The following is a 15072-nucleotide window of genomic DNA, read 5'->3' as shown; positions in this document are numbered from 1 at the left end:
ACTATCGCGGTTGCATGCCCAGCAAATCCTCTCATCCTTGGCATACCTCCTACCCCGGCAAACGTTCTCCTAGTCTGGACTGCACCGATAACCGCGTGCCTGGAACCTGAGCGAATCGTCCACAACCACCCATCCGCTATTAAGCCCTGCGAGGTCCCTGCATTGCTGATCATCTCTCTTCTCCCCAGCAAAAATGACGGTGCCAGCTTTGAGGGTTATTATCGATGGCGATAGCAGCAAGACGTATAGGGGCGGAGAAAAGGTTACTGGAAAGATATGTTTGGCAGTAGAAGAGCAGGAAGACATTGAGTCGCTGAAAGTGGTGTTTGCGGGTAGCTGTGTCACCAAGACATCCAGACCTCTACATGTGAACTCGAAAACCCACCCATCTGCACAAAGGCATGAATACGAGGAGAAGATACGGCTCTTCAACCGCGAGAAAGAGTTAGTTTCCTGTCGCAATCTTGGACCGCGGAAGTACTCATGGGACTTTGAGTTTGTATTTCCAGAGTCGACCGAGCCCCAAATGAAGGGCATGGTACGCGGCTGCAACTATCTTCGCGAGCCACATCCACTTCCGCCGTCCTTTCAGCTCAAGACCAGTGGGCCAGGCGGTGCGGCACAAATATCATACTTCGTCCAGGCGAGACTCATTCTCAGTGGCTCGACAGAGACTAAGAGGTGTAAACACATACTACGATACCATCCAAGAACGTTAGCGGACATACCACGAAGGGCGCAAGTCAAATCTTCTGTGCTCCACGGCCAAGTCTGGAAACCCAATAAAGAAAAGGATGGATCTCGAGTCAAGAAGGTCTTTTCTGGTGTCTCTATGAACTCAACGCCGCGGATCATTCCCACGCTGAACCACCCCGAAAAGGTGTGCCCGGGACAGCATATGCCGTTGTCACTCAGTCTGCTCAACGCGCGCGACCCCGCCAACCATGCCGAGCGGGAATGCATCATCGACTCTTTAACGGTCACCATCTCAACATACTCAACGACAAAGTGCGGAAACACCGTAACGGATCCCGAAGACGTCGTATCCAAGCACATCACCTGCATATCGCGGACCGGCATGAACAGACCAATACCGTTCAACAAAACAACGACACTAACATCAAACTTCCGTCTCATCGATGACACAGAGTGCGTGCCAACATTTAAGACTTATACCATCACTCGACGCTACGCACTTGCTATATCCATCGGCATCAAATACAACGATCAGCACTTCACCATCCGTTCCAGCACACCCCTGGAAATTCTACCTCGTATACCCCGCGAACGCCTTCCACCACTGGAAGACAGAGAAGACTTCGAACAGCTACCAGAGTACACACCCAGAGAGCCATCGCGGGAGTTTGCACCAGATTACGAATCCCTATATGCGCTGTCGCGAACGCCATCCAGTTCGCATTCAAATCCACTGTCCTTGGCGGGCTCGAGAAGTTCAAGTCTCTTCTCAGGGGGCTCAGCACCAAGTTCTGCAGTGTCGACACCAGGAATGGAAATCGAGCAGCCTGTTTATCGTTTGTAAGTGTTGGAGTATAGCTCGTTGTCGCGATGTGGAGTTGGTGGGGCTAGGTCAGTTTTGATAGGACGCCGTGTTGACGTTTGCCGAAAATTTTCCCTTCCGGCGTTCGCACCCCATCTTACCTGTATGGATACCTTTACCTCATAGACTTACTGCTCTTTTTGAGTGGAAATGAAGCTGTTGCTACCGTTTTACGGCCAAAATTTCGAGGACTTGGATTTTCCAAAATCCCATTCTTGCATCAAACAAGGCTCGTTGGTGTAGTTGGTTATCACGTCAGTCTAACAAGAGCTTCACAGCTCGTTAGGACACTGAAGGTCCGGAGTTCAAACCTCCGATGAGTCAAGCTCGTCGGCGCTCGTAAGAGTGCATCGAACATTTTTTGTTTTTGGTGGTGCTGGGGTATTTTTTTGTCTCTGCAACCCTACTTTTTGGTCGAGAATGCGTTCACGCTGGATGGGCGTAATGCTATTACAATGAGAACTACGAGAGTCTCTCTTTTACTTAGCTTTTGCATAAGACGCTAGTTAAGGCTGGCGTCAGTCCAAAGATTTGACTTCGTGGCTGGATGAATGTAGCAAATGCAATGCACACAACGAGAGTCTATTACCTGGCTCTCAAGCAAGCTGTGTACGTTTCTGTATGAGCAGGTCCTTATTGTGTAGTTTCCAGGCTCAGTAATATTTCGGGAAAGCATGTGGTCGCAAAGTGTTCGCAGCAACATCAGGCTGCACAATACATTGAACAAAGAACCGGCCGTGACCTTTCCGTACGGAAAAGCAATGCGTCTATACTCTATATGCGTACACATCCTATTACCGACATGTACCAACATTTCTCGCACCGTCTATTTTCACCACATACACACCCCTTGGACGCAATGCACTTAAGCCTTAACACCGCACTTAAGATCAAACTTAGTCTTGCGGTCCGCAGTCATAGCACCCCAAGTCGTCTCATCAGCGACCTTTCCGTTATCACCAATGGAAGCAGGCTTCCACGGCTCATCGAACGCCTCGAAGTAGAAGCCGTTGAAGCCCCAGTCGAGCAGCGCGCAGAAACCGGTTTGGTAAAAGTGCTTTGCGTTGTCCAGACCGCCCTTGGCCTCGTCGTAGTCGGTGCCAACGGCAGTGGGCCAGCCAGTCTCGCCAGTCCAGATCTCAGGTGCCTTCTCGCGGCCGCCGGCCATTTTCTCGATGTGTGCGGTGGCTTGGAACATGTCGTCGAGGTAAACGTGGCTGCGGCGAGGTTAGTTTACAGTTTCTTTTCTTGTGTGTATGTGTAATGAAGGGATGCGTACGTAGCGTTATCGCGGCTGGCGCCCTGCCAGAAGGCAAAAGCGTTGACCATGATGATATCGGCGGTGCCGATGATGGCATCACCGGTTCCGTCGGCGAACTTGTTCCACGAGTCTGCTGTGCCGACCTTGATGCCGGAGGGCAGCTTGGACTTGACCGTCTTGATCTTGCCGGCGAGCTCCTCGCCGGTGAAGTTGCCGCGGTAGAGCGTCTCGGAGCCGACGGTCACGGCGTAGATGGTGTCGGCGTATTGCTGGGCTACGTCCGTGATAGCCTTAAGGTCCTTGTTGAAGGACTCCTCGACGTCGGGCCTGGGGTGTCACATGTTAGTGTACTTGATCGTGATAGTTGAGGTTTGGGGAGGGTTGAAGCGTACCAGATACCCAGAACGACCTTGAAGCCTGCTGACTTGGCGGCCGGAAGAGCGGTCTTCGCCATATCGCAGTCCGAGGCAGAGTAACCACGAACAATGGTCGAACCAGAGTTATCCTTGATAGCCTTGAGGTCGGCAGAGTAGTCTGCCTGCGTCTTGCACTCTCCGCTTCCCATCTTCGTTCCAAGGGCCCATCCCATCTTTCCCTTCTCAGCAGCCGAGACAACTGCAGGAGCAGCTGCGAGCGCAGCGGCGACGATCGAGAGACGCATCTTCGATTATAGTAGTAATGTAATAGGTGGTGCGAAAGTTGGCAAACGGGCGGATCTATGCGTGAGTGAAGAGTTCGACTGAGGCCCGTAATATGAACAGCAAAAGAACGAGTGTAGGTATTTACTCTCCAACCGAAGAAAGAATGACTGTGACGTAGAGTCGTGGGGAGATTGGTTAAAGAGAGATGAAGAGGGAAAAGAAAGGTCTTGGTGCCTGGGGTTGGAAGGGGATGATTCAAGGGGGCCGCGCATCCACGCGCTAGGCTCGTGTGTGTTCCTGGTTTAGAAACATCGGCCGCGGTCAGGTACACCAATCATGGCGTGCGCTGCCACATGCTTGACATGCTTGAAGAGTGGGGCTGCGGAGTTGCGGCATGGGCTCTATGGGCGTCGAGAACATTGAGGGCGTAACGTGCGTAGGGGATTTGGGTGTTGTGCAAGAAGGAGGGTGAAGTGTACGCTGACTGTAGTTGGCGATGGCCTTTGTTTTTCTCGCCTATTCTAACGTCGCGTTCGCGTCTTGTTGCGAGGGTTCACGCAATTTCGCCGATCACAGCAGGTGTCTACCATGGATGTTGCGGGCACGTATGGGACTAATACGACAACAAACTTCCTCTATCATATTCAGAGTTACATACGCGTCACCTACCCCCTGGATAGCCGAAAGGGATGCGCTTCAGTGTTCAACACAAAGTCATCCAAGCTAATCAAGTCCGTATCTGCAAAGCACAAGTAAAAGTACTTGAGCGTCTCGGCCATCCAGAAACTCTCCATGTAATCCTCCTTCTTCGATCCAATGACGGTAACGTCCAAGATCGCTGCATTCGCGAGTTCGGTGTCTGTTGCACTGGATACGGCTTCGAACATTTGCCATGCTGTCTCGCGCCAGATGGGATCGCCTGTGATACGCCAGAGTATGAAGACTGATTCAATGGCCTCGGGACGCAGTATGTAACGGGGATCTTTGGCAGTGGTGAAGCCTTTGGGTAGATGGGGTTTGTGTTGTGGTCGCGCTGCTGCATCTACAGCATAGCGCTCTTCGTCCCAAGCGCAGGGTTTGCGATGATCAGAGTTGGGGCATAGGACCATGTTGTACCTTTCTGGCATGATACCAGTGGGAAAGGACTTATAAGCATATGCGCATCCACGGGCAAGCTTCGCTCCAGTATCGAGGTACTCGTCGTTATCGAACAGGCGCCCGCCAAGCGCAAAAAGACCACCAATAAAGCAAGACAGATGCTCGCTTTCAGGGTCGAGACTAGGACCATCCGCGTGAACATCGACATTACCAGAGATCAGAATATCCTCCTTCCCTGGTATCATAGGTGCGAAGAACAAGTTGTTCATCGCCGTATCCATGAAAGCGCGTGACATGGCCTCGTATTTGCTCGAGCTGGTCTCCTTTGAACCAAGCAGAGCATGCGCCTTTGGCAGGTACTCATACAGGGAATCTGCATTCCCGCCTATCGTGAACTGATACCCAGAGACGACGTCCTTCGCGCTCATGTGTACCATCATGGGCCACATGCCCGGCAGTTTCGTCGCGTTTTGACTCTCGGCAAAAACATCCATCAGATTCGACACAGCGGCATAGTACTTGTCGTCTCCGGTAATCTGGCTCAGCCTACTGAACTCGAGCGTGATAGTTCCAGGACTAGCACTGACCACTTGATTCTCAACAATTAGACCAGTGCCCCGCTTCGCGTCTTCGAAGTTGATGAAGTCGACAGGCATGCCGTTCTCCGTGTTGAAAGCGCCATACAGCAAGTCGCCTACTTCAATTGCCTTCGCCTTCAGCACCTCGTGTCCGCTCAAGTCGTATGCAGCAAGGAGCCCGCCCAGATACCGTATACACGTCTCGAACGTATTAACCGTTGGTGCCGTAGACTTGCCGAAATCGATCGTCGCTACTGCTTCGACAGCTTCGTAGAATTCATCGCGCATGCCGAGCATCCAGAGTGTATCTAGTGAATCCACCAGCGTTGCAGCCCAGCCAGAGAACTGGTCGACGTACTCCCCACTTATAGGCTTCAGGGCATCCTTCATCCATGCCTTGCTCCTGTAGCTTGCCCAGCTCTTTTCGAACACTCTCTTCACGTACCGTCGTCTCCCTTCTTGTATGGTATGTACATCGTGCGGGTCGGGTTTGAACTTGTGTTGTATGCGAGGACGACCCGTGAAAGGTGTAGGAAGTTTCGGGCTTTGTGGTGGTGGGAAGGTGAAGTTCACAGAACTCCAGTCGAAGCTACTCGGCGTCGCAACGATATGCGGAATCTGAGATGGATCGTTCATGTAGCGCGCCAACGCGGCGGTGGACCCATGATCGTGTACGGCATGGCGCGACGGGAAGGCTTCGTCTTTAGGGAGGAAATAGTATATCCAGCAGAGGATGGAGACGCTGAGGACGACGTGTCGAGTGCGCACGCGTGGCATTGCTGATGCGCGCTCAAGGAAGGCGGCTAGAAGCTAAGGGAATATACATAGACGCTTTCCATGGCCAGATGCGATGGGCGAGATGCGCGGGGGAAGGGCCGATGCGATTGCATATTGCGCAACGTGTTACGTGTCTAGAAGAGTGCTGTGCGGACGGTTTCTGATACGACACTTGCATGCCTTGGCCGCGGCTGATGATGATCGCCGAGGATGAACCATGCAAGGGCGATCTCACCATCCCAATGAGGGAATGACAGGAGTTGTGTTGCAGCATACACAGTGCCACGTTTTGACAAGTAGACATTACACGAGGCAATGTGTATCTCTACATTCATATGTAGTACCTGGTCAAGCATATTGGCAAGATGCGAGAAATCCAGCCATCCTAGTGTCACCACTACGCATGTAAGCACAATCACGAGAAAGAAGCAAAGGAGCATATTCAGAATATCGTGGATCTTGTATTAACTAATGATAATAGGAGAGGGGTATACAATGCTGATGCCATGCGTCAAAATGCACCTTCAACTTTTCGACCGTAAAAACGCTACAACAAAACACAAACATCTATTTCCTGCTACTCGCCCGACTGTTCGTCCTCGGCCTAGTAACAAAGCTTTCCCTTGTGTTGACGCGGTCGATATCGAACGGGTTGGGGTTGAAGTCGAGATCCCTGACTGTTCTCCGACTTCTTGTTGAGCGCCCAGTCTGAACCTTCTTGAGACCCTCGCCATCAGTCTCCTTCTCAGTCTTCATCTCCTCGAACTTGGGTGCGGACTCTTCCTCGTGTGCCTCCTCCTCAACTTCCTCTTGAGGTGTAAGAGTGTTGGCGCGCGAGGTGTCCTCTGATTCGACACCCTGGGCTTGTCGTGCGGCCTTTGCGGCTTGTTGGTTGCGAATGCGCTCCATGAAGGCCTCGGATTGTGCGGCGTACTTGCACTTTTCGCGGATGGTCTTGCCGTACTTGTAGAACAGGAAGGGAAGCGGGAGACAGGCGACAGCGAGGAAGGCGGGTACGGATGAAGCCCAGTGGATACCGAGGCCCTTGTACATCTGCGAGGTGAACAGAGGGAAAGCAGCACCGAAAATTGAACGGATGATACCGTTACCGGCCAGGACGGATGCAGCGAAGATGGTGTACGAGTCGATGAGGTAGTTCATGATGGACAGGAAGATGAGCACCATGCCGAAACCGAATGGGATGGAAGCGACGACGCTGGCGGCCCATGGCAGATCAGGGGAGTTGGTCCAGGCAAACCAGAACAGACCAATGGGGAGTGCGATACCGCCGATGATGCACATGGGAAGACGTGCCTCTGGAGCTGCGAATCCGCGGCCGGACTCGTTGACCTTCTTCATGTACATCTTGTTGTCGACCGTAATGACGTATGTGATAGCGAGCAAAACTCCGATAGCGACAGCGACGAAAGGCAGACCACTAATACCCTCGTTCCAACCACGGCCGATACGGTAAACGATGGGGAAAGCGCCGAAGAGCATGTAAAGGATACCATAGATGATGGCGTGGTAGAGAGAAAGGAGCAAAACGATGGGCTCGCAGAAGAGCAGGATCCAGGGACGCTTGAGACCAGTTGCGAAAGCCTCTCCGAGCGAAACCTTGCCTTGGTCGATATCAGTGCGGGAGCGGTAGACCTTTCCAGACAGCTTCGAGAGCTTCTCAGCACGTTTCCTGAGCAGGACCGGAGCGTATGTCTCAGGGACGAGGAAGGAGGTGACGACGAGAATGACACCAGCCCAGATAGCCATGAGTCCATTGACCCATCTCCAACCTTCAGTCATGCCCAAGAAGCCACCAATAATCGGACCGAGGACGGGACCCATAAACGGCGCAGCGGAGAAGATTGACATGGCCAGTCCGCGCTCATTTGCGGAGAAGAGATCGGCAATGACACCTCCAGCGTTGGTAAGAGGACTGGAACCGAAAGCGGCAGCGAAGAATCGGAGGATGAGCAGGCCGTAGATGGTGGGCGCACCGGCGGCACCAGCGTTGAAGGCCATGAAAGCAGTGTATGTTCCGACGAAGACGATTTGGCGACCGTACAGTTCCGAGAAGGGAGCCCATAGCAGAGGTCCGAGGGCGAATCCGAGAACGAAGAGCGATACACCGAGTGTGACGATTTCCTGGCTGACGCTGAACTCAGCCATGATTTGTTGGATGCCTAGCAGATGTCAGATGTTATTCCATATCCTATCGGTTCGCGCAATACATACCTCCAGAGAAAGCCGACGAACAGAACGATACGACGAGAACCGAGTTGGCGACCGCAATGGCCATGATCCACTTCTTCGTCTTGGGCCAGGTCATTGGATTCCTGGGGTCGTTGTCGATCCACTCCACAACGTAGGGATCCTCTTCTGTTCCCTCGCCCTCATAGTCGTAGTTGATGATCTCCTTGGTCACAACACCCTGATCCGTGATCATCTTCCAATGCGAGATGCCTTCTCTTCCAGACTCGACATCCATGTTGCTTCCACTACTGCTGTTCGCCGCAGAGCGGTCGGCGACCTGTTGGTCCTTCTCCATTGTGATAATGCGATCGATTCGATGTGTCGACTTCGTAGATTGATCGATGATATTCGTCGAAGTGATAAAACGGAAGCGACGTAGGGACAAAGCCCAGGTATATTAAAAGGATATCTAAGGGAATAAAACAGACGAAAAGTAACCTCGGAGTAGGAAAGCAGGGAGATCACCGCGGGAGACGCTACATATAAAGAACCACACACACGGCGGGCAGCGCGCACAAGTCATGCGATGCAGCGGTAAGAGAAGCCACTAGCAAATGCGTAACCAGGACAAAACAAACCGGGCGACTGCCCAACCATCTGGATGCGTCCCCATTCCCGACTCGCGCGCACCGCTCCAGAAATCCGCTTGCAACGTGCGATCCATGAGGCGATGACACCATGATCAAAAATCTCAGGTCTGCTCGGCCGAAGCGTTGCGCTAGGCTCGAAGCAGCCACGTCATTCGAAAGCTTGGCCCGCGGAGCCAATCACAGCAGCGTAATGCAGAGCAGGCGCCGAACACGGCAGGGATGGCGGCGCTGGGAAAAGGTGCTGCTATGCATGTTGCAGATCGCGGACAGTGCGTCATAAGGCTCTGACAAGGGTTTTCGATCTCGAAGGAGAATGTACCGAGCTGCCGAGGTTACCCTGTGGGTGTTCCAGGATTTACTTTTAGAAGCTCGAGATTTTCGTGCTGTTTCCGCTGTCTGGAGTTAACGTGCGGATGGTGGGCGGAGAGTCGGCGTCGGCGTCTAAATGCTCCTCCCCTCCAAGATACGGATCTGAAAAGAGGGGCGTACGCGTGTTGGTTTTCATGGATATGGAGATGCTTACTGATGGTTGAAGCTGATTCATCGTGAAGAGTTGCTTAACTCCATCACCACGACCGAGGTGATTCAACAGCGCGGTCTTCACTAAGCATGTATGCATACGAGGCTCATCTCATCTCACACTCGCTACATGACACCAAAACAGTACCTCGCACGATAAGATGCGGCATTGATTCCTCAGCACAATCCGCTCCGCTCCACCCTGGTCGCTGGTTCGGACCAAGATGTGCTGTCCCGATTCCGACCCGGAGTTCGGGGTATAATTGCATCACACCTGGGTCGCATCGTCACGCAGACTGAAGACCCATCTGTTGGATGCCTACCTTCACGTCACAAATACGCATTTCACCATGCCAGACCCGACAATGCAAATCACGATCCCAACGGCCGCATCTTCACCCTATCTTCTGGAAATTGCTCGAACGCCCCCGTGCATTGCGGCTCCAAAATAAGGTTGCAAGGTTCGCTTCGAAACGAACGGGGCTCCCGATAGCTGGTGGGTCGATGTCACGACTCATGCAGGTTCTAGAAGGTGCGTTGAGCCGCGTCGTGAGATTGGACCCATCTCTCAACGTTTTCTGTGTTGTTGTTGCCGAGGTACATGTACAGTACATGTTGTTGCTTTGGATAAGTCGTGTGAGGGTTTGAGTTGCGTTTCTAAACAGAGGCGCTCACTCCATTCATGAAAAAGATCGAATAGCCACCTACATCGCGTCAAGCTTTGTCAACATTCAGTTGGATACCAATGCAGACTACAGCGCATCTACTCAGCGTCTTCTTCCAATGAAATCCTGTAGTCGTTGAAGCCTAAGGCAGCTGTCTAGTATCCGCAATTTCGCCAAGTTCAAGCCACAGAAAAGGTAGACCAACTTTATCCAGTAGAGACATTAATGGACATGCCGAAACGTGCATCAGCATCTGCATTTGTAATATATCAGGCTTTTGCAACGCCACTAGAGGTAGCTGTACACCGCAATAGGGGTGTTTTCCTTGTAGACTGTTGCAGACCTGGTGTTTCGTTCTGTGCTCTCAATGATGGAATTTATGAGCCCCTACGAACGAGCATTTGTCTGCCACGATCCATTAATTTGTGTTTTTCATATGTATTTGCAGTATCATATGCCAGAACCACACATGCAGACTTGTAACACAAGTTTTGATACATGACTTATGTCATTCTTATTCCATACAAACCTTTCCCTTTTTATCATAAATCGTTTGTATCCAATCCAACGCCAACGCCAATGCTAGCTGAACATGCGATGCTTTTCTCCATCAATCGAGGCTGCGTAATCCAACTTAAACCTCGTTGCTAGGGTACGTAACCTTCTCCGTAGGCATAAACTCCTCCTTAATCGCCCTCATGTTGACGAACCTCGCGAGCAAGTTCGCACTGCCGGCCTTGTCATTCGTCCCACTAGCCCTCGACCCACCGAAAGGCTGTTGTCCTACAACCGCACCCGTGCACTTGCAGTTGATGTAGAAGTTACCAGCCGCATCCCTCAGCTTCTCAGACGCGTACTTGATAGTCTCCCTGTCCTTTGCGAACACAGCGCCCGTCAACGCGTACTCAGACGTGTCGTCAATCTGCTTGATGATGCTGGCGAAGGCGTTGGGTGCAGCGTCGTCGTAGACGTAGGCTACGAGGACAGGACCAAAGAGTTCGCGGGATAGGAGGGGGTGGTTGGGGTTCTTGGTACGGTAGATGGTTGGGTGGATGTAGTAGCCCTTGCTGCTGTCGTACTTGCCTCCAACGACGAGCTCGAGCTCGCTGTCGTTCTTGGCTTCGTCGATGACGCCGGACAGCTTCTTGAAGGATGCCTCGTGGATGACTGGGCCGATGAAGTTGGAGAAGTCGGTGGGCTCGCCGATCTTCAGGGCTTCGACCTCACGGACGAGAATCTCTTTGAATTCGGGCCAGGCGGACTCAGGTACGTATAGACGGGAGCAGGCGCTGCACTTTTGGCCTTGGTACTCGAATGCACCGCGGACGGTCTGAATGGCGGCGTTGTGGATGTCGGCATCCTTGTGGACGAGATGGAAGTTCTTTCCTCCTGTCTCGCCAACAATCCTGGGGTAGCTCTGGTACTTGCCCTCAGCCACGCCGTTCGCGATCTTTCCGTATAGTTGACGGAATACCGCCGTGCTACCGGTGTAGTGCAGAGATGCGAATTGCTTGTGGTTCAGGACTTCCTGGGTTACCTCCACAGCATCACCGGGCACCCACTGGATCACGTTTGGTGGAAGACCGGCCTCGATGAGAATCTGGTAAAGAAGCCAGTTCGAGGCGATCGCAGATGGGGATGGCTTCCAGACAACGACGTTGCCCATTAGGGCCGGGGCTGCAGGAAGGTTACCGCCGATGGCTGTGAAGTTGAATGGTGACACGGCATAGACGAAGCCCTCGAGAGGTCGGTACTCAACGCGGCTGTACTAGTTAGCTTCGTTCCCGAGCTATAACCAGATGCTTTACTCACTTCCAGACTCCCGGCGAGTTGTGTGTGGGTTGATGTCCGTATGTGTCTTCCGCGTACTTGACGTTGAACCTCAGGAAGTCGCACAGCTCAGCCGCTGAGTCAATCTCGGCCTGCCACGCGTTCTTGCCCTGTCCCACCATGGTCGCAGCCATGATCTCGTATCGGTACTTTGTGGCGACGAGGTCGGCCGCCTTCAGGAACACGGATGCGCGTTCGGCGAAGGGAAGTGCCTCCCATGCTGGCTTAGCAGCTAGGGCTGCGTCTATGGCCTTTTTGACATCGGCTGCGCTGGCATTGGAGTATTTTGCGATAACGTCGGCGTGGGAGGAGGGGTTGTTCTGGGTGAGGATTGAGGAGTTGTTGATCTGGATGGTGTTAGAGTGACACGAGACTCGTATGTGCGTGTGGAAGGCCTACGTATTCTCCTCCTACGGCAAGAGGTACTTGTACTGGTCCTTGCTTCTTCATACGTGCAACCGCATCTTGAAGCTTCTGGCGATCTACCGAGCCTTTGGCATAATGTTGCTATAATTTTGAGTCAGCACATTAATTCTGAACATAAACATCATCTCTTGTCTTACGTTAGGCTCGTTGTTGATGGTAGGAATCTTGAAGTTTGCGAGCGTCCCCGCATACCGTCTCGATGCGATCTGCGCGCCAGCATAGGCTGCGGGCAGCGCATTCAAAGTCTTGGAAGCAGAGCGCAGAGGCTGGAGACCCTTTGAAGAACCCATTGTGTGTGTGATGATAATTTTGACTGACCAAAAATCTAAAGGAACGCGTCGTTATGTATCTTGAGCTATGGAGCTTGACGTTATGGAGCTCTCGGTTTCCGTCGGCTCTCACCCCAAAGTGTGGGGCGGCGAAACCTACCTATGGGAGCGAACATATCGCCGAACACTCCCATCGGTGTGGGGTTGCAGCTTGGAGAGAACTTTTTCGCTTGTACTATGGTACGATGCGGATCCGATATCGCAGAAACTGATTCGGTCAGTAGCGGTACACGATCCACATACGCTCATCGCAAGGCTTGCATCGGAAGACTCTAAAATGTCTAGGATCGGGAATGTAATATGGTCTGAAGAATATGTATCATTGTTAGGCCCGATGTCTAGTCGGAGCTTTTCCTACGTGCGAGTCAAGTACACTAGCACAATAGCCCTACGAACGCCATTTCGCCATAACGGTCAACACAAGCTGCCTACTCCTCCATAGCCTCTGGTACCGCCGTATCATTTGAATCATCACCCCATAGACCATCAAGCTTGAACTCCGCAGCCCATTCCTTGACGATCTCCTTCTGATCGCCAACGAGTCCGCCCTTCGTAGCTGGTGCAGTCTTGGTGGTATCAGGCTCCGCAGGGGTGTACTTGGGAGGGCTGGTCCATCCTTGAATGCGACCATCTCTCCAGTCGACGATGACGGTTTGTGCCGCGGCGTGCATGTTGGGTACACCGCCCTTGCCCAGACGGCCTCTTTTCCTTGCTACTTGAACCAAGAAGTCGGTCGTCCTGTCGTTGCCCACAGCGTGTAGGGGAGGTAGATCGTAGACTGCCATCAATTTCGAGAAAAGCTCTTCCGAGGATGACAGTCTTTTGATGAGCAGACTGACAGCGGGAACAGGGTCATCAATCTCTTTTGGGGGTACAGCGTTTAGCAAAATCAGGCGCGCCTTTTGTTGTACCTTGCTGTCCTTCGATCCTTCGGTGTTGGGGAAAACGATACCAGGCGAGTCGATGAGTTTCAATTTGTTGTCAATCTTAACTTCACGCAAACTGGTGGTAACTCCCGCCTCAGCACCGGTAGGACATCCAGCAGCCTTGCCGCCTACTCTCGATGTCAAGGCATTGATGACGGACGATTTGCCAACGTTGGGAAATCCAATAATTCCGACGTGGACTGCGCGCTTCAACTGACGGGACTCAGCGAAGGTCTTGAGAGCCTTGAAGAGTGTCTCGGATGTTCCCTTGATTGAGAGGTCCTTGTGCTCGAAGGTTTGCGCGTTAGGCGCAGATTTTGACGCACGTAGAGGAAGAGTAGGGAATGAGCGACGTAGGTGAATCAACCATGCGCGTAGTACCGGCGGTGGGACCAAGTCGATCTTGTTGAGGATGAATATCAAGCGCTTGCTTGAACGGTCGGCTGCCATGACGGCCTGCTCCACCTCTTTCGATCGTGTTCCCATTGGGTCGCGAGCATCGAGCACGTACAGAACAACATCCGCGGCGTCGACAACCTGCTTGTATATCTTGTCGAACTGTTTTCTTGACGCATCTTTGCGGACCCTGACGGTATCATCGTCATCCGACTCGTCGTCATCGCTGTCTTCCATGGCGTCTGGGTCGTCGTTCTTCTCGAATTCTGCGGCGCGCGCTTTGGCAGAAGCTAGGAGAGCTGCCATGGGGTTGAACTTGTTGTCCTGCATGACATTAGTACGGTCGCGCATCGTATGCTAGCCACTTAGACTTACCACCTGCATCGAATCCTCGTCTTCGCTGTCGTCGGCAAGTAGTTCATCGCCTTCAGCATCGAATTGCTCAAACTCTTCGTCATCCTCCATGACATCCTCGGCGGTTGCGCCCTTCTGTTGTTGCTCCTTCGCTAGCTGGCGTCGGCGTGCATTGTCCTCTTCCTTCCTCCTGCGCTGCTCCTCCACTTCTGCGAGAATCTTGTCTTTGTAGGGAAACAGGTTGGGAATGCCGGGTTCCTTCTTGGTCTTGGAGCGCCATGTTGGGTCCTATATGCGTCAGAATGCGAGCGCTGTAGTCGCGCATGATGACAGTACCTTCTTGGCAAGCTTCTTCGCCTTCTTCTGCTTCGCCGCTGAAGCCTTCTCGATCTTGTGCCTTAACCGCACGGGTACGCGCTTCGACTTTGGCTCTACAATGATCGTTAGTTCTATAACGGGGCTGTATTCCGTGAGAAGCCTTACTTCCGACCTTCATGTTGACTTGTTGGCGTGGTGTATGTTATCGCAATCGTCTACAGAAAAGTTCTAGGCGATCCAGAAAAAGTTCGGCACGTGAAAAGTTCTGCCGCTTCCAGGTTGTGTCCGCCTAGCTAGCTTTAGCCCCACCCCCGCGGCACTGGCCATACCCAACTCTCACGCTCTCTAACAACACAAATGGAAATAGATCCATCTTTACCCTCTATCCATCTTCTAGAACGTCAAATTGAGACCAGGCGTCCCGGCCGTATGTCCAGCGTCGGGACTAGCATCTTTTAGTTGCCGTCATCATGATTGGCTGCATCATCGGCAGTTGTCGGATCCGATACCGGAACGAGTTAGCGCGATAACGTATTCTCTTTCCCACCAGGTGTAC

At 52.5% G+C, this 15072-nt stretch overlaps 6 protein-coding genes and 1 non-coding gene across 7 annotated transcripts; 2 read left to right on the top strand and 5 right to left on the bottom strand.

Annotated features, from left to right (window-relative positions):
• Positions 1–193: 193 nt before the first annotated feature.
• J4E85_007737 (uncharacterized protein) lies at positions 194–1540 on the top strand (the record flags this gene model as incomplete). The annotated part of the gene is made up of 1 exon (XM_051471967.1): positions 194–1540. One exon carries the CDS (start codon positions 194–196, stop codon positions 1538–1540), a length of 1347 nt encoding a protein of 448 aa, XP_051324164.1.
• A 246-nt stretch (positions 1541–1786) lies between these two features.
• J4E85_007736 lies at positions 1787–1882 on the top strand. Its single transcript has one exon. It is a non-coding gene; the product is annotated as a tRNA-Val (tRNA).
• Positions 1883–2423: 541 nt separating this feature from the next.
• On the bottom strand, positions 2424–3480 carry J4E85_007735 (uncharacterized protein; the record flags this gene model as incomplete). The annotated part of the gene is made up of 3 exons (XM_051471966.1): positions 2424–2775; positions 2838–3146; positions 3212–3480. The coding sequence occupies 3 exons, from the start codon at positions 3478–3480 to the stop codon at positions 2424–2426; spliced, it is 930 nt and encodes a 309-aa protein (XP_051324163.1).
• A 645-nt stretch (positions 3481–4125) lies between these two features.
• On the bottom strand, positions 4126–5913 carry J4E85_007734 (uncharacterized protein; the record flags this gene model as incomplete). Its single annotated transcript, XM_051471965.1, has 1 exon — positions 4126–5913. One exon carries the CDS (start codon positions 5911–5913, stop codon positions 4126–4128), a length of 1788 nt encoding a protein of 595 aa, XP_051324162.1.
• A 567-nt stretch (positions 5914–6480) lies between these two features.
• J4E85_007733 (uncharacterized protein) lies at positions 6481–8458 on the bottom strand (the record flags this gene model as incomplete). Its single annotated transcript, XM_051471964.1, has 2 exons — positions 6481–8093; positions 8146–8458. 2 exons carry the CDS (start codon positions 8456–8458, stop codon positions 6481–6483), a joined length of 1926 nt encoding a protein of 641 aa, XP_051324161.1.
• Positions 8459–10571: 2113 nt separating this feature from the next.
• J4E85_007732 (uncharacterized protein) lies at positions 10572–12483 on the bottom strand (the record flags this gene model as incomplete). The annotated part of the gene is made up of 4 exons (XM_051471963.1): positions 10572–11700; positions 11750–12114; positions 12167–12274; positions 12331–12483. The coding sequence occupies 4 exons, from the start codon at positions 12481–12483 to the stop codon at positions 10572–10574; spliced, it is 1755 nt and encodes a 584-aa protein (XP_051324160.1).
• A 467-nt stretch (positions 12484–12950) lies between these two features.
• Positions 12951–14694, bottom strand: J4E85_007731 (uncharacterized protein; the record flags this gene model as incomplete). The annotated part of the gene is made up of 4 exons (XM_051471962.1): positions 12951–14168; positions 14220–14486; positions 14535–14629; positions 14682–14694. The coding sequence occupies 4 exons, from the start codon at positions 14692–14694 to the stop codon at positions 12951–12953; spliced, it is 1593 nt and encodes a 530-aa protein (XP_051324159.1).
• Positions 14695–15072: the final 378 nt, after the last annotated feature.

The sequence above is a fragment of the Alternaria conjuncta genome, assembly GCF_024043145.1.
Source record: "Alternaria conjuncta strain BMP 0040 chromosome Unknown scaffold_11, whole genome shotgun sequence".
NCBI lineage: Eukaryota > Fungi > Ascomycota > Dothideomycetes > Pleosporales > Pleosporaceae > Alternaria > Alternaria conjuncta.
Note: the sequence above shows the minus strand (reverse complement) of the source record. Positions and strands in the feature narration are given on the sequence as shown.